The 18,745-nt window shown below is 32.6% G+C and overlaps 1 protein-coding gene across 2 annotated transcripts in view; it reads left to right on the forward strand.

Annotated features, from left to right (window-relative positions):
• The window catches only part of LOC126882301 (histone-lysine N-methyltransferase SETD1), a 167,903-nt gene that overhangs the window by 92,034 nt on the left and 57,124 nt on the right, over positions 1-18,745 (forward strand). For both annotated transcript variants that reach the window (XM_050647167.1, XM_050647168.1), the window contains exons 10-12: positions 13,296-13,589; positions 14,374-14,791; positions 17,687-18,001. In XM_050647167.1, the coding sequence (XP_050503124.1) occupies positions 13,296-13,589; positions 14,374-14,791; positions 17,687-18,001 (1,027 nt within the window). The remainder of the gene's footprint in view (positions 1-13,295; positions 13,590-14,373; positions 14,792-17,686; positions 18,002-18,745) is intronic.

The raw sequence follows: 18,745 nt of genomic DNA on the forward strand, positions 1-18,745 counted from the left end.
CCTTGATGCTGTGTCGAAAGCACTTTCTATATCGAGAGAGACAGTTACAAGGTTATTTCTATTGGAGAATGCCTCTATGATATCGAATTGAAGAGTGGTAAGATTATCCATTGTGCAGCGATTCGGACGAAATCCTGATTGGACGGAATTGATAATGTTACGTGTTTCAAGATACCAAAGTAAGCGTTTGTTGACAATTTTTTCCAGGAGTTTGCAAAGTGTGCACGTTAATGAGATGGGTCTAAATGACATAGTTGTATTGGCAGAAGTATCATTTTTCTTGAGTGGAATAGTTATAGCTTGTCGCCAAAATGATGGAAATTGGTTACCTAGCCATATGTTGTTGTAGAATTCTAGTAACTTTATTAGGGAATCTTCATGAAGATGTTTTAGAAATATCGATGGAATGTCATCCGGCCCTACAGCACTATGTTTTAGGGAATTAAAAGCTTCGAGTAATTCGTCGATCGTTAGTGGGAGATTGACAGGATGAGCATTGGAATAATTTGGATTCTTATGTGCAAAACATTTGTTTGATATATTTATTGTTCCAGACGCGCTGTTTTTATGTTTTGTTTTACTTGAGAAGTATTTGGCAAGTGTATTTACAATCTGCTGATCATCAGTTATGACATTATTATCTTCTATAACGGCTGGAATTTTATGTGTTGTATATCTACCTTTCATATGTTTTATTTTAGTACATATTTGACTAGGAGGTGTGTCAGAAGTTATGCTACTGATGTATTTGTTCCATGAGTCCTTTTTGCTTTCTTTGACAATTCGCTTAGTTTTAGCTCTTAGTTTTCTAAAATTTATTAGATCCGCTTGGTTTCTAGTTTTACGGAATCGGTTTAATGCTATTTTACAATCTTTTACAGCTAGTTTACACGATTCATTCCACCACGGAACATATTTTTTAGAGGGATCGATGTGGTATTTACCGATACATTTTTCAGCAGAAATTATAATGCAATCAATCAGCATATTAAGATCTTCATCAGCAGAGTTCATAAAAGACATTTGATCTGTCTGTTCCTTGACAGTTAAACTAAATAGATCCCAATCAGCGTGAGCAATTTTCCACTTAATTTTGCTTTGTCTTTGTGAGTTATCATTGTTAGAAATTAAAATGGGAAAATGGTTGCCGCCATAGTGATTTTCCAGTGTTTTCCATGTAAGATGTGTAGACAATTCTGGATTACAGGTGCTCAAATCAATAGAAGAGAGTGTACCCGTTTGGATATGAAAGTATGTGCTGCTTCCAGTGTTTAGAAAATTAAGGTTGGAATTGATTATGATATTTTCCATCATTTTACCTCTACCGAAAGTATTACTGGAGCCCCACATAGTGCTATGTGCATTAAAATCTCCAACTAGGATAAAAGGTTCAGGAAGTTGGTTAATTAGGCTTGTAATTTCCAGAGCAGTTAGGGTGTGATGTGGAGGAATATATACGTTACAAATTACAATTTTATTTGGACACCAGGCAGTTACGGCGACGGCTTCTAGAGTTGTTGTTAAGTGGAATTCTTGGTGGAATATATCTGTAGAAATAAATATAGAGCTACCACCACTAGCTCGTGCATGTAATGTTCGTATAAAGTGATAGGAAGCATAACTTTTAAGGTATGGGTTATGGTTACTAGTAAAATTGGTTTCTTGCAAACAAATGATATCTGGAGAAGTATCAGAAACAAGCAATTGAAGATTTTCTAGATGAGGGTAAAGCCCATCACAGTTCCATTGAATTAAACTGAATGTGATGTATTAAAATGGGAGGTTTGTGAGTTCTGCGATCTTTGAGATCGATCGGAAAGGTACTCATCGTCAGATTGTTCGCATGATGAACTTAAGTCTGCTAAACTTGCGGCTTCAGAGCTTTCTAGTTCTAGTTGCCTTTTGAACTTTTTACTTAAACGGGTAAATCGGTTTTTTACGGTTCTATCTGAAAGGGTTGGGTATATAACATGTAGGTTTAAAAGTAACTTTTTACATCATCCGTGAGCTTTTTCGCTTCGGAATAAGGATCAGGATGTCCGAAAGTATTTTCAAGGAAGAAAACGAAATTGTCTATGGGTATCTTAAAAGTTTGTGGATTTTGTTTGTATGCTTCTTGGATTGTTGTCTTGGTGGTTTCGGTTAATACTGATTCTGTTTGAATATCAGCTTTGTGCTTTTTTTCTTTGCTTTGTGAACTTTTTCGGAGGAAGCTGATACAGGGGGAGGCATCTCTAACGATGGTTGAGCTTCTTTCTCAGACATTTCAGGGCTTGCTTGTTCACTATGAGTTTCCAGTTCAGAGTGGCCTCGTTTTTGAGAAACTTGTGCTATAGAGATTTGGTCTGATTGTGTAGTGTCAGTGTTGGAGTCCATATTCTCGGTTTGTGGATCTTTCGCATTATGTGTAGAGGGACATGAAATTTCTAAAGATGAATTAGGGCTTGCTGGAATATATTCGGTTGGAATTGTATTGTCAGTTGAAGGATTTGGGCAGTTGGAGGCTATATGTCCGGTTTGTTTACAGATAAAACAATGTACTTTATCTGTAGAAAAGAAGATTCTGTGTTCATAATCTTCGAAGGAAATAAGTACTGATGTTTGTAATTCAAAATTTTCGGAGGTAGGGTAAACATAGACTTGGCGTCTGAAACTTAATACATGTGAATATTCGTTCCCAGGAATGCCTGCTCTTAAATAGGATAAAGGAGATGCGATGCGAAGTTTGCGAAGATGCCAAGATTTTTAATGCTATTTTCAACTAAGTCATGTGGTATGAACGATGGAACGTTAGATATAATTATTCTTTTAGCAGGGGAAATTAGTCTTCGGATATTTAAAGAAACATTTCCTATCTGTACTAAGGGATGTGAATCTATAAGCTGGTCGTCAAGGTTAGAGCTAGAAAGATAGATACAAATACGATTGTTTGATATCCTAGATACAAAGGAGACGTGCTTAGGGCCCATAATATCACCTATAACTTTAACGTAATCATGCAATTTCAGGTTGTCTTCGGCATGCATCACAATGGCATCATATTTGCTAGGGAGGGATGGCCGCGGAATAGCTTTCGCAACTGCTGAATAGGATTGGTTTGATGTTTGAAACTGAGACATATTTTCTGTTAGTGTGTTTGCTACGCCACTGCTCATGTAGTCAAAAGCAATTGCGTTTTTAGCTTGAAATTATAATTTAGCTTCTATGTGTTACGGTAAAAGTTCCGTTTTTCATCCATTTTAAATTAAAAATAGATTGCCGCCTGTTAGGCGGCAATTTAAAATAAAAATTTAAATTACCTATTTAAATTTTTCTTTTGTTTTTAACAGTAAAAACAAGAAATAAACCTCAACTAATAATGAATGAATTATACATACATCAATTTGTAGAAAAGGTTCACTAATGACACTGTTTTTTGTACTGCGTTTTTAAAAGCACGATAAACTACAGAACGACCTACACGTTCAACGCCTCGTTGTGGAATCAGATCTTGGTTTAAAAGCATACAAAATTTAATTAGTGTCGGATCTGAAGCCGACCGACCTTCTGAGTAGTCATCACTGTTTCTGTCGATGGGCTCTTTATATGATTGCAGGAGGTCCACTGTTTTCAAAAAAAAAAATTGTTTTCCGATGATGCCCATTTGTGGCTTAATGGATACGTGGATAAACAAAATGTCCGTAATAGGGAACTTGCATAAAATTTTAAATTCGAAAAAAATGTTATAAATCACAACAGAACATAATTTAAAACATGTATCAAAGATAAAAAAGTTTTGTTTGTTTTCCGTTTGGCCCCTAAAGACGATTAACAATTCAAATTATACCAGCCAGCCCAAAACGCGTCGTGACGTCATCGGGCTATATGTTTACATTCTGAACCAACAAAGTAAACAAAATTGTATATAATTTTAAATGAGACATTATAAACGTCAGTAGAAAATGCAGTTATGTGACGTTACAAGTGTTTTTGATTGTTTGAACTATTCATAGAAAATTTGTACTTTTACAAAATGGTTTTATTTTCCATAGTAAACCTTCTTTCCTTTCCTTCAATAACTATATCAAATTCCAATCTCAACAAACTGGTATATATTATTACAATGACATACGATAAATGTCATTAGAATATAAATATTTTTCCTTTATTCCGCGACGACGAGCTGGCCAAATACAAAAGTAAGTGGAGGCCAATAGACTTAAGAAGAAGAATATACCTAAATATAACCATAAACGGAACCATATAGTTAAACTATGTGACGTCACGGGTCGTTTGAACTATTTTAAAATACAAAAGACTTTAAATTTGTACTTCTAAGTTATTATGAGTTTTTGAAGCGTGAAATTTTGTAAATCTCATTTTTATACAAAACTGAACATTATTACATATGTAATAAAAAATATGCAAGTTTCCTATTGTTGAATAGTTGTCATTACAATAGTTGTCATTACATCCAGAAAAAAACAATGAATCGTCGGTCCATATTTCTTTAAAACAGAGGGCGGCTAGAATGTTACTGTGAATGGAGACCGTTATCGCGCCATGATAACGGACTATTTGGTGCCTGAAATTGAAGCTCGTGGTCTCTACGACATTTGGTTCTAACAAAATAGTACGTTCTTTAAAGGTAAAATATTGCAAAACCTCTAAATTTTAAAGAACCGCTTGGATTGACATTAAATTTGGCATACACATTAGGGGTCAGTTTCACCCCCTTTTGGGGGTGAAAAATATATGTTAGAAGTAAGTCCGGTAATGGATAAAATTACTTATTCTAAGCAACGTTTATTCTATAAAGTTTTTTACCATGTTAACACTTTTCGAGTTATTTGCGAGTGAATATGTTAATTTTTCTACAAAATAACCACGTTTTCAGACGGTTTTTCGCAAATAATTCAAAAAGTAAGTATTTGGTCGAAAAAAAAATTCTAATCAAAAATGTAGCACGTAAAAAAGTGAAAAACATAGTGTATATCGTCGCCTCAAAGCAACAGTAGGATATGTAAAAAAATTACTTTTGTGATAACCATTTCAAATGATTGGAAATAAACCCTTCTGTTGAGTGTAATACTAAGATAAATAAAAAGTGGAATACTTTTTTCACAATATTACATATCCTTGTGTAGCTTAATTCTCTTTAACTCATATGATATAATGTAACACTAAGACAACATACATATCCTACTATTGTATTTTGTCGTTTACTAATTTTGGTCACAAAATATTAATGCAACACTAATGCCCGATTTCACCAACGATACCTAAATATTTAAGAATTACCTAAGTGGGTTTAGGTACTTCCTAACTCTAAAACGGATTTCACCATACGATAAGAATTGCCTAAACCGCTTAAGCATTACCTTACGTTAGGATACTGATTTCGATCTCCCTAAACTTTAGGTATTACTTATCCTTGACAGTCAGGTTATATTTTTACAATTTTGACTAATGTACTTGTGACGTTTGTCAATAGTTTGCTTTTTACCTTAATTTTTCTGTTATTCTGTAATATTAGGTATATTAGTTGTAATTTTGTATTTTCTTTTATATTATTAATATAATATGTGTTGGAAAATATAGAAAATCCTTTGGAGTTTTTTACGGGTCTGTTGACAAAATTATGTAGTCTACCTACTACCTAACAAACTAGTGTTGTGTTTCAAAAACCCATTCATGATATAACTAAAACTGTCTCATTAAAAAATTAATAATAAAAAGCAATTTTCAACATATTATTTATTTTAAAATTATTCCATTAATGACAATTCAACTAACTTCAATTTTTCGTCATATGTGAAATTTACAACTCTTTTCTTTTCCTCCATTTCACTGTACATAATATATACAAATAACATACAAGACTATATTTATTATATACAAACTTATTGCACAAATAACTAACTACTAAATAAAATACCTATAACAGTACAAAACTGAATAAAACCAAATTGACAAACAAACAATAATGACAAATAATCGAAAAAGTAAGGAAATGTCATCTTATTCTTCTTTTTATTTATCAAAAATAGTTCAAACGTACCCTAGGTAATACCTAGGAAAGCATTTCCTATACTCTGTCCCACCTTGACTTTACAGTACACGAACATACGACAATACAATCCTTATGGGAGTTTTTAGCGCGGCGATGCCGATTTTCTTCAAAAGAATTTTCAATCGAACATTCCCAGGGTTCTAAAAATGTAGGGCCCTAAAAATGTTAAATTAAAACTAACCCTTTTGTGAGTCATTTTCGAAAAGTAATCAGATATTTTATAATCGATATGCGTAAGTAATAACTTTTTTTGGTAAAAAACGTTAAAATATCCAACATTAAAAGTGGATCTTGTTCTATGGTTGTTAATTTATGTAATGACAGTATAAACAGTTCTGAACTAATGTCAAGAAAAATATCAAATAGATTGTCAGTCAAGTTTAAGTAAATTTTTATATTGCCCTATAGTTGAAAATAAATAAATAAATTATTGATGGCCAGTTCACCTAAATTAAATTATAACAAAAAATATCGAATAAGCTTATTAGTCCTGTCGCCAGGGGGGGTACAACGGCCTCCTTAATTCAGATGGACTTACCCAAGATTTTTTTATGTATTTTGACCCGTAGAACACAAATTTTTTGGGTAACAGTTGATCCGGATGTCGATAAGATTGTTATAAACAAAGAACTGGAGGAATTACATAGCAGCGATTTTTCGCAAAACAAAATATTTTTTTGTATTTTTTGGGTGATTCTCAGAAAAAAATGGTCTTACAAGTTTTTTCGTAGGACGCGTAGTTTTCGAGATAAACGCGGTTAAACTTTCAAAAAATCGAAAAAGTGCAATTTTTGAACCGGAATAACATTTGATTAAAAAATAAAATAGCAATTCTGATTACTGCATTTGAAAGCTCAAGTAAAATTCTATCGGTTTTGATTGTTTCCATTGCTAAAAAATAAGTTTTTATTTGTTAAATAAAGGTATAAACACATAGTGTTTCCCGGGCCCAATGCATGCGTTTTAATGGACGTAATGTACGTAGAAATTCTGTATGCGCGCCTACTCGTTCGATTTCAAATTAGAAATGCATTGAAAATATCATTCAATCACTATGTGTTGATACCTTTGTTTAACAATAAAAAAATTAATTTCTAGCAATGAAAATAATCAAAACCGATAGTGAACTTTCAAATGCGGTAAGCAGAATTGCTATTTTATTTTTCAATCAAAAGTTATTCGGGTTCAAAAATTGCAATTTTTCGATTTTTTGAAAGTTCAACCCCGTTTATGCCGAAAACTATGCATCCTACCAAAAAACTTATAAAATAATTTTTTGCTTAGAATGACCCAAAAAATACAAAAACATATTTTGTTTTGCGAAAAATCGCTGTTATGTGATTCCTCAAGTTCTTTGTTTATAACAATCTTATCGACATCCGGATCGACTGTTACCCAAAAAATTCGTGTTCTACGGGTCAAAATACATAAAGAAAACTTGGGTAAGTCCATCTGAATTAAGGAGGCCGTTGTACCCCTACTGGCGACAGGACTATATAATTATTACTGATACATAACATGGGATTAAGTAACTTATTGCTTATTTGGAAAATTTGGATCGTAATTGCAGTTTATTGTTACTCTTAACAACTGATTTGCTGGCTAAATGGGCGCAGTTCCCAAAGGCCATAAAAGAAGAAAAAAAGACGACTGACTTCCAACCTAAAATTAACCTTAATTAATTAATAAAATTTTAACATATTTATGCGCTTAAATATATTATTTTATTACATAAATGTTTTATACAAAATTATTTTTATTTTATTCACATAAAATTATTTTTCGAAAACAAAAATATTTTAGAACCCCTGACAGACACAAAATGTCAATAATATTAATTCCTACGTTATTTATAGTTATCCTATAGAAAAAAGTATGTTTCCTTCAAACCTGTTTCTGATTAAATTTGGCATCACTGTTGGTCATAAGAACCTGTACTGTAAAGTCAAGGTGGGACGGACAATAGATAAGCAGTTCTTTTAGTTGCGAAATACGATTGTTCCTAAGTATTGACTTAAGAAGTTCCTATCGATAAGAACTACTAAATAAGGCAACTGTTTAGGTATCGTTGGTGAAATCGGGCATAAGTTATCTTACGCACATCCTACTGTTAATGTAGTTATTGCCGAATTGCGAATATTTGTCTTTGTTTATATTAAACGGCTTGCACCCACAATATTTATTATTTTCAGAAATCTTACCACAGTTCTACTATTACATTCATATTAAAAGTTGTATTGTGAGAATAAAAATGGATAATTCAGCCTCAGCCAATTTAAGTTATAAAAAATCTAAAATATCTAGTAGAAGTCAATATTTACTATATTGTATTGAAAAGGAAAGAACAAGAATACTTAAAAATGGTCCAATTTATGTTCCATCTGAATTGACCACCATTGCTAAGTCAGCTAAAAAGAAAGGTAAGCCATATGAAGTTACTGAGATGTCAACTGAGGACTTTTTTGATTGGAAAAAAATAACCAAAGACATGGGAGCGAACTTTAATGTTAATGAAAAAGGCCAAACAGTTTTAATCAACGACATCAAATGGATTTAAAGTCAAGAAAGGCGAACCTGAAAAAATTTTCTATAAGACTTCATTCAAACAGAAAGAATTTAATGTTATCAATATTACCAAAAAGTTAAGAAGCCAAAGAGAAAAGCCAACTTTAATTCTTGCCTATGAGCAAGCACCACCGATACCGCTTAAAAAAAAAAAGAATGATTTAATGAGTATGTGCAACGATAACTTAATACCAAAGAGACACCATAATTTTTTCACATCGTTATCTGCATCCGATGTGACCACAACTAATTCTGATTAATTTTTCATTCTCTTTTGTTTGTCATTTTCGTTGTCAAGTTTTAAAATTGTCGGAAAACATGGATATTGAGTTTATAATTTATCTAATAAAATGTTTGAACAACAAAATTGTTTTGTTTTTTATAATAAAATGTGTAAAATTTTAAACAAAACTTCAGTACAATATAAGTTTATAGAGTGAGGACGTTTGAGTTGGAATAAATTCATTATCTCGAGAATGGGTGAATTTGGAGAGAAATCCCGAGACAGTTCGATTTTTATTTTTAAATTATGACTTTTTGCCATATACATCATACTACTGACGTCATCCATCTGGTTGTGATTATTTAATCGATGATTTTTTTAAATGAGAGTAGGGGTTGTGTTATAGCTCATTTGAAAGGGTATTTAATTCTCTATTCAGTAATGTAAATATTAACATAATTATTTATACAGTGTGTTCAAAAAATATTTTTTTTTATTAAATTATTTGACACAAAAAAAAGAATGTAAGCAATTTATTTAATTAAAAATACATTTTACTGCTGTCAGAAAAACAGGTCATAATGTTTATCTCAAAAATAAACATTACTTTTCGCTTAAATTCAATGTGAGGCAGGTGGGTGGCAGATTTAACATTGCATTTCAGCGAAAAACAATGTTTATTTATGAAATAAACATTTCTTTTTGTTTTCTGACAGCACTCAAATGTATTTTAAAGTAAATGAATTACATACAGTTTTCTTTTTGTCTCAATTAATTTAATAAGTAAATAAAACATTTTTTTGGGCACCCTGTATAAATAATTATGTTAACGTTTATATTAATGAATAGATAATTAAATAACGTTTCAAATGAGCTATCGCACCACCCCTACTCATTTAAAAAAAAATCATCGATTACGTCATCACGACCAGATGGATGACGTCATTAGTATGATATGTATGGTAAAAAGTCATAATTTAAATATAAAAATCGACCTGTCTCAGGATTTCTCTCCAAATGCTCCCATTCTAGAGATAATGAATTTATTCCAACTCAAACGTCCTCACTTTATAACACATATTTACGGATATCGTTAAAAAACAGATTAACTTTTAGAGCAACAATAGGACAAGTAACTTTTTTTCCAATTGTTTTTCACTTTTTTATGAATTAATATAAATATTTATGTAAGGCCTGTAAAGTTATATACTCAAACAAAATTCCATGTAAATCCATTCAAATATAAAAAAGGTATAAGGCAATGAAAAATTCGTAAAAATTTCAATTGCGTTTTTCTCGAAACTACAATATTTGACATATCCTACTGTTGCTTTGAGGCGACGATATATTAGGTCACTATACCTAGTAGAAGCAGAGTTATAGGTAATGAAAAATAGGTTCATATTCGTCAAATTCCAAATCGAATATTTTAACGTGCCATAACCAAAAAACGAAGCACTTTTTTGGTGAAAACTCATTTTACCTTTTTTAAAGTGTTTAAAAAATGCTTATTTTTGTTTTTTAAAAAAAATTTTTAGCATCAAAAGTAAACAAGTTACGCTCAAAATAAAGTTGGTCTCTTTTTTTTGGTAAGAAATCTGGAAAATCACCCCCTAATTAGCATTTCAAATGAACTTAATTGTTACCACTTCACAAGTTTTTTACTCGGGTATGTATTGATCATATGATCTGTAACTTTCATGGGTTCAAAGTCCTTATTTTTGAAAGAGCTCTTGTTAAAAGGGCTTGAACGAGTCACTTATTACGAGTGTATGCAAATTTAGAAACACCGAATCTTAACCAATTTTTGTCTTACAGAAAAACAAAAAATACAAAATATTTAGAAAAGTAACGCCGACTTTTTTTTTGTTTAAGATTTTTGGTATAACAATTTTTAAGTTATTTTGAAAAAAAAGCATTTTTTTCAAAATTAAAATTTTTAAAATTTTACTTTAAAACCAATTTTTTTCAAAAATAAGCACTTTGAATCTATGAAACTTACAGATCATATATACACAACATAATTAAAGTAACTTGTGAAAAGGTAACGATTAATTTCATTAAAGCTGCTAATTGTTGTGTCTTCCTGATTTTTTTTGGCCAAAACAAGAGGGACCAACTTTATTTTGAGCGTAACTTGCTTACATTTGATGCTAGAAATTTTTTTTATAAAAACAGAAATAAAGCTTTTTTTTAAATACTTTAAAAAAGTTGTAATGTGTTTTCCCCAAGAATGCTTCATTATTTGGATATTTCCCATTGAATTATTCTATTTGGAATTTTTCGAATATGAACCTATTTTTCATTAGCTATAACTCTGCTTTTGCTAGGTATAGAGACCTAATATATACACCATTTATTTTTGTTACCTTTTTATAGGCTATAGTTTTGCTAAGAATATTTTTTTCGACAAAATGCTTTCGTTTTGAGTTATTTGCGAAAAACCGTGTAAAAACGTGGTTATTTTGTTGAAAAATGAACATATTCACTTGCAAATAACTCGAAAAGTGTTGATTTGGTAAAAAAACTCGATAGAACAAAAGTTGCTTAAAATTAGTCAGTTTATCCATTTCGGGACTTATTTTGGACATACATTTTTTCACCCCCGAGATGGGGTGAAACTCACCCCCAGGGCAAAAGCACACATCGGGACCATATCACTTTTTTTCTTTGACATGTTAGCTATGCGTATGCCAAATTTCATGTCAATCCAAGCGGTTGTTTAAAATTTACAGCAAAAACCGTGAAAGCATGGCTTTACTGCGAGAACGATTCGGTGAACAATTTATTTCACGCTTTGGACCAGTGAATTGGCTGTCTAGATCCTGTGACATCACACCTCTAGACTTTTTCCTTTAGGGCTACCTAAAATCCGAAGTCTATATGAATAAATAGGCTACGATTGAGGCATTGGAGGCCAATATATTACTCAAGTGATTGGTCAAATACCAATCAAAATACTGGAACTCGTCATCGAGAATTGGAACTTCAGAATGGACCATCTTAACCGCAGTCACGGGCCAACATTTAAAAGAAACTGTCTTTAAGAAGTAATTGTAAACAATGGTTCTTTTGTAGTATCTTCTTCTTTTGAAAGTGCCTATCCGTTTCGGATGTTGGCGATCATCATGGTGTACAGGATTTATATTAGCATCAAAAGAAATAAGAGTAATCCATATCGATTTAATTTTTAAAGGTCTTACACAAGCATTATCTACATCTTATTACAAGTATTGTTTATAGTAAATAAATGGATGACATTGATTTCGCAATGTAGGCCACTCGTTTCGAGAACACCCAAGTCAGCGATTTTGATATTATGAGTATTTCACGGTCGCAACGGTGTCGTCAATCATAACAAAACAATTACTAGTTTATTTATAGGTACGGAGAAAGTAAAGCAGAGATCATTCATTATTCATCATTCATTATTTAGACATCAACGTAGTTAGAATATAGACTTTGTCCACCAACTCGTTACTGGCGTATTTAGTGTTGGCAAATAAATATATGTCTGGTAAATAGTGTTTTACAAATCAACCCCCTCCTCGGGGGTAACTACCCCACCCGCCATATGGCGACCCTTCACCCCTTACTATAACTTATTATATTATAATGGATATCTTGACTTTGTTTACCGCAGAGCGGAACAGTTCAGTGGTAGTCGTGTTATACCACTTTCGTAAATTTTGAAGCCAGGAAATGCGTCTTCTTCCTGGTCCACTTTTACCAATTACCTTCCCTTGGAGAATTAGTTGCAAAAGGCCGTAACGTTCTTGATTTAGATATTCTAATTTTTTAGTTTTGATGATCATGAGAATTTTACACTCTTTCCCCATTCTACGCTAGACTTCCATATTAGTAATTGCGCCTATAACACGACATTTCGAAAGCTTCATTCAGATTCAGAAAGCCGATTCATAGATGCAACAGGTAGTATCCACGCTTCCATTCCGTAGAGCAGAACTGTGAATATGTAACATTTCAACAGACGGTATTTTGTTTTTAATGATATGTTTCGACTGTCGAAAATGCGTCTCATTCTAACTAATGCTGCTTTTTTGTATGATAATAAAGATTATGTATGATAATAAAGATTAAAAAAAAATTTTTTTGGTTGTTCTTTTTTTTGAAAAAAATTCAGTCGAACCCGCTTATTGGAATAGCCTTCGTCACAAGCAAAAGTATTCCTCTAACAGGGATATTCTAATATCCGGTGATTAGTGACTAGTAAAAACGTTTCGAGATCTCAAATTTCTATTTCTTAAACCGGGATATTCCTGTAACCGGTATTCTAATAAGTGGGTTCGGCTGTACCTCTAAATGAATCAGCCGTTATTTTAATTAGCAGATTTAAAGCGTTAGTAAAGGTTATGTAAAGAATTAATTTAAACAGTTCAAAAAATCGGCCTTTTAATTTGCTTTTAAACGTTTAATATAATTTTAAACTTCTAGGTGGGAAGAAGAGAGTTGCAAGGAGAACAAAACTAAAGATAAAGAAGAGCAACTAATAGACAAAGCCCAGCTTAGTCGAGACAACATCAACGTCCTCTTGGAGTCCACACGCGAGAACCTTTACAGTAGTCTCAATATTGATTCTTCTGTTAGCCTCGGTTTTCTTACCGCGTTACCCAAAATGCCCAGTTTTAGAAGAAAGAAAATACCGTCACCAGTTCCTGAAGATGGGGACGAACAGAAGGTATCCGATAGTGAAGAAATTGTACACAATTCGGATTCCGATGTAACCAGGTAAGAAAAATTTATAATTCTTTCAACAATTTACATTGTAAAATATCGACTGCCAAAAAATATTTTACCATCTTTTACTCTAAGCAGTCTTCTGTTCTTCTTCGTGGCGTGTCTATCCGTGACGAATGTTGACGATCATCATGCCAATATTTATCTTATCTGAAACCAGTTTCCGAGGTTCTTTAACTAGGATGTTCGTTTTCTTTCTGAACCTTTTCTGTTACAATTTAGTAATTTATCCAAGTTTTGTTACATCTCAATTCCCAGGAAATAAACCTGCGATCCGACATCCTCTTAAATTCAATATTTTCCTTCCTTATTAGTTTTCAGAGTTCATACATCTTATTATTTATTAATATGTGGGAGAAAGATTAAAGTTTGCGTTATTTTATAAAAAGTAAGACTTCTATTTTTTTATTTTTTCTGAGGTTTTCTCAAAAAAACTGTATTTGACCTCATCTGTGTTTTTGTTTTGTATACAAATAATAAAATAATCCTCTAAATCAATATGTTATTTTTCGCTTTTACCTCTTCATTTGACCCAAAATATTCTCCAGTCATAATTTTCTTTTTGGGAATGGATGAGAGTCAGGCATATCTAAATCGGGCGACTAGGGAGAATGTTTCAACAATTTATACGTCGAATCCTTTTTCTTTCTCATTGACAACGCACCAGAGCGCTGAAAGACTATTTAAGACGGAATAGGGTTGATATTCCATGTACATATTATTTTTAGGAGTTATGTATAACAAATTGATTTTTTTCGTGTTTTTGTACCACTAGGAGGGAAAGAAAGACTTCAGTGAGTAGCACGAGCAGTTCTTCGAGTTCGTTTACTTCCTCTAGCGACAGTGATAGCTCAGATGATAGCTCTTCGGATTCCGAAGATGAAGAAGAAGCAACTGACAGGCAAGTATCTCCGATGAGCACTTCCGGAACGGATACGGCTCTTGAGGTCGAGACTGTCGGCAAAGAAGATGCTATTGTCAACGCAGATGCTATGGTCAATGCAGATGCTAGAATCAGTGCAGATGCTAGAGTCAACGCAGATGCTGTCGTCAACACAGATGCTATTGTCCATGCAGATACGGTCCTAAAGGATATAAAGCAGGATGTTACAGATGAACTGATGGATGAGGATAGTATGTCACCACTCAGAGACGGTATTGAACCAATGAACAAGACACCCGAACCTATGCAAGTAAGTAAATAGTATATAATTGTTTCTTCTTCATGTACCATGTCCTTTCAGAACGTTGGTTACCATCATAGTTATCTTAATTTTATTCACTGCCATCCTAAATAGCATGCTTGTCTCAACGCCATACCAATCTCGCAAGTTCTTCAACCATGAAGTTATTCTTCGACCTGGACTGCGTTTGAATGCTATTTTCCCTTTCTTAATAGTTTGTAGCAACCGTTATCGGTTGACTTTTCGTTCGCCATCGTTATTATTTATTTGTGTTTCTTACACTGTTTGTACTTTTTTGCATTATCATATTTTACAAAATAGTTTGCCGAATCTACTTGCCAATGTAGCCGCCCGAGGTATGTACTTTATGCACGATGGGAATCACCACATTTCTCAGTTGCTGTTCGTCAACATCTTCATGTAACTTATGGAAATAGGTGGATAGGACGCGGAGGGTCTCATGCATGACCATCTAGATCACCTGATTTTAACCCAGTCGACTATTCCCTATGGGGTTGATTAAAAGAAATGGTTTATCGAGAAAATATTAATACGCGACAAGAACTAAGTAATTAATAAAATTATTGATTCTTGTAACATTATTAGAAATATCCCTTAACTCTCAGGAGGTCTATTAGACAGTTGATGGTCCGACAAAGATGGATTTCATTTCGAAAATCTGCTAATAATCTCAAAAAAAATTGTTTTATTGTTTTATTTGTTTCTTAAGTAAACATGCGAATAAATACGTTTATGTTAAATGTTCTACATAATATATAACGAGCGATCCACAATTATTGGGATCAAAGCTAGCCGTGCAAAAAATTACGTATGTCTTGTTTTAATCTGAATTTATATCATTGGTTTATGAATTAATTTTGATTAACATTATAAAACATAACAAATCAGTCAAAACCTTTAACACAGAACTTTAATAAAAAAAAGGAATTATCAAAATTATAAGTAACAATAATAAATAAAATCAAATAAGATGCTGTATTATAATATGTCCACCACCATCTGTACATAACCTAACTTTTCTTCTTAAGTTGACGTACACTGCAAAGTTAACGTAAACTGGAAAGTATATCTGAATTAAGAATAGACATGCACTGTATAGCTATCACTGTCGTTCAGAGCCACCTATGGTGACAATAATTTTGGATCACACGTTATTTTCTTTTCGTTAATTTAAAAAATAAATTTACTGTATTTTGCCTTTTGAAATAAAACTCTGAGAATTCAATAAAACGACACTACCTATGCATCACTAAACAAATACTAATCAGGGCGATGTTTTAGTATTATTCAAAACAACCTCTTCTTTTATGAAATTCTGGAAATTAGCTAAAAGGGTTTTATTATTTACAACGTATAGCACAAGCTGTGGAAGTATTCCACTGGAAGTATATAAAAAAAATTTTTGCAAAAAAAATTATTTTTTTTAAATCTATGGTTCACTTTACCAAACTTTTAATTCATAGTCAAATTTGATTTTTTTATAAAAAAATTAAGTAATCGTGTGGGGAAAAAAATAAATATGCCATTTTAATTGCCTATTTGTGTAATTTTCAAAAAATTTAGAGTTTTCAAAAACCATATACAGGGTGAAATTTTTTCCAAGACCAAAACCAACTAATTTTTTAAATCCAGGCCTGATTTTTTTCTAGTTTGAATAAATCAATTGATTGGGTGGTAACTTATAAATTAAATATTTGTTCAAAAAAAATTAATTTTTGTAATAAAAGTTAATTTTTTTAACTTTACCAAACTTTTAATTCATAGTCAAATTTGATTTTTTTATAAAAAATTAAGTAATCGTGTGGGGAAAAAATAAATATGCCATTTTAATTGCCTATTTGTGTAATTTGTAAAATTCTTATTAGAGTTTTCAAAAACCATATACAGGGTGAAATTTTTTCTAAGGCCAAAACGAACTAATTTTTTAAAGCCGGACCTGATTTTTTCTAGTTTGAATAAATCAGTTGATTGGGTGGTAATAGTGTAACAATTGACCAAAATAAGAGACACATCGATCTTACCGTTCAAAAATTATGACGAATACAAATTTCTGTAAAAAGTAACAAGTCGCCCTGTATATTATTAAACAATGGGAGCAGACACTTTTTAATGGTCATTTGTTATTCCCCATAGGGGCCTCCATACGAGGTAGGAGTATGTACAGTTCCTCATGACTCACCCTGTATAAACGGTTTTATATTCTGTTGTTTACTTATTACGAGTAGTGTTTTGGTTTCCCCTATGTTCAGATCCAAACTTGCTTTCTTACAACTCTTAACGACACTATCAAAAATGTTGTCAGATCTTCTGGAGTAGAAGCTAGGAATACCGTGTCGTCCTCATAATGCAAATTATTGATGACATTACCGTTCACAATAATTATTATTCCTTCTTGTTTTTCAGAAAGTGCATCTTTGAAAATTCTTTCTTAGCAAATGTTGAAAAGCAGAGGCGACAAGAGGCATCCCTGCCGTGCTCCTCTTTTAATATTAAGAGCTTGTGATTCCAAATCATCTACTAAAGCTGATGTTGTTTGATTCCAATACAAATTTGCAATTATGCGAACGTCTCTGTCTGACGTCCAAACCAATGTCTTTTGGAATTACGGTGAATATAGAGTGCTTAACACGATCAAATGCCTTTTGGGAGTCAAAAAAACAACAGTATATGTCTACAGATATATCACAACATCTTTGATCAAGTATGTTCATCCCAAACAATACCTCTCTCGTTCCAAACCCATTACAGAAACCAAACTATGTATCACTTAGGTATTCCTCGCATTTATTATAGATACGGTCATGTATTACCAATCATGAAAAATTTTCAATAAAAATTTTCTTAAAAAACTTTTTTTATGATAATACCAAATGTATTTTCTAGATTGATTCAGACGATTTGGCAGCTAGCCAGCAGCGATCATCAGAAACCAGTCCTAGAAAATCGTTGAGCTACATGGATGACAGTGATAGTGATTTGAGCGATACTGAGCGATTGATCTTGGAAAGGCGAAGGTTAAATACCGAGTACATGGAGCAAATAGAGAAAGAAAGGCAAGAACTGATGGGTCAAGAGGTCAAACACGTTGACTCCAGGATTAGAATTGAAGAAACTAGAGTTGTTGAAAAGAGGGAGAAAGAAACTAGAGTTGTTGAAAAGAAAGAGATAAGAGTTGAAAGAAGAAGATCTGTAGAAAAGGTATGTACTATAATGTTATAAATCAATGAAAATTTATATTGCAATGTACAAAGTTTTTAACTCACTAGGAAAAGCGGCACTTTTGGATGTGTGACAGGTGTGATAGTTGGGTAGATCCTCTTCTTCTTTTTGTATGTCACGTGTAGACTGTTCTTGTTTTAGACTGTCACGTGTAAATTCTCCTTTTCATTTGTCATTTTAGTGTATGTATTTAAAACGTCATATGTGAACTTCCATACGTAATCCATCATCTGTCATACGTCAAACGTCAACTTCCAACCGTAAATTAATTCTTCCTCCATGTCCAAAATAGCTAAAGACCGAACGAAAAATATATTCTAAGCAAAAAATGTTCTAGAGTTTTTCCTTAAAACCAGTCTCACCTTTCTTAAGACCAGAGTCTCTTTCACTTTTAGACTTATTCGTGAGTGAAGTTTTTCAACTCCCTGTAACCATTTTGTCGATAAAGCTCACGTTATTTACAATGAGTTTCTGTTTGTACTTTGTATATGCAACCCATTCGCTGTGTGACACCAATCAGAGTTGTTCACATACTTGTGATGGCACCAATCGGTGCCGCATTGTAAGTCACTGTACTGATGTTTGTATATGCAGTGAAGGTGGTTAACGTAAACCACACTTGATGGGATGAGTGAAGAAAATTGTTCACCGATTTAATATTAATATGATTATCATCATCATTCTCTTTGCCTTATCCCGGGGAGCGGGGTGGGCTTCCCTAAT

This window comes from Diabrotica virgifera, chromosome 3 (genome assembly GCF_917563875.1).
Source record: "Diabrotica virgifera virgifera chromosome 3, PGI_DIABVI_V3a".
Taxonomy (NCBI): domain Eukaryota; kingdom Metazoa; phylum Arthropoda; class Insecta; order Coleoptera; family Chrysomelidae; genus Diabrotica; species Diabrotica virgifera.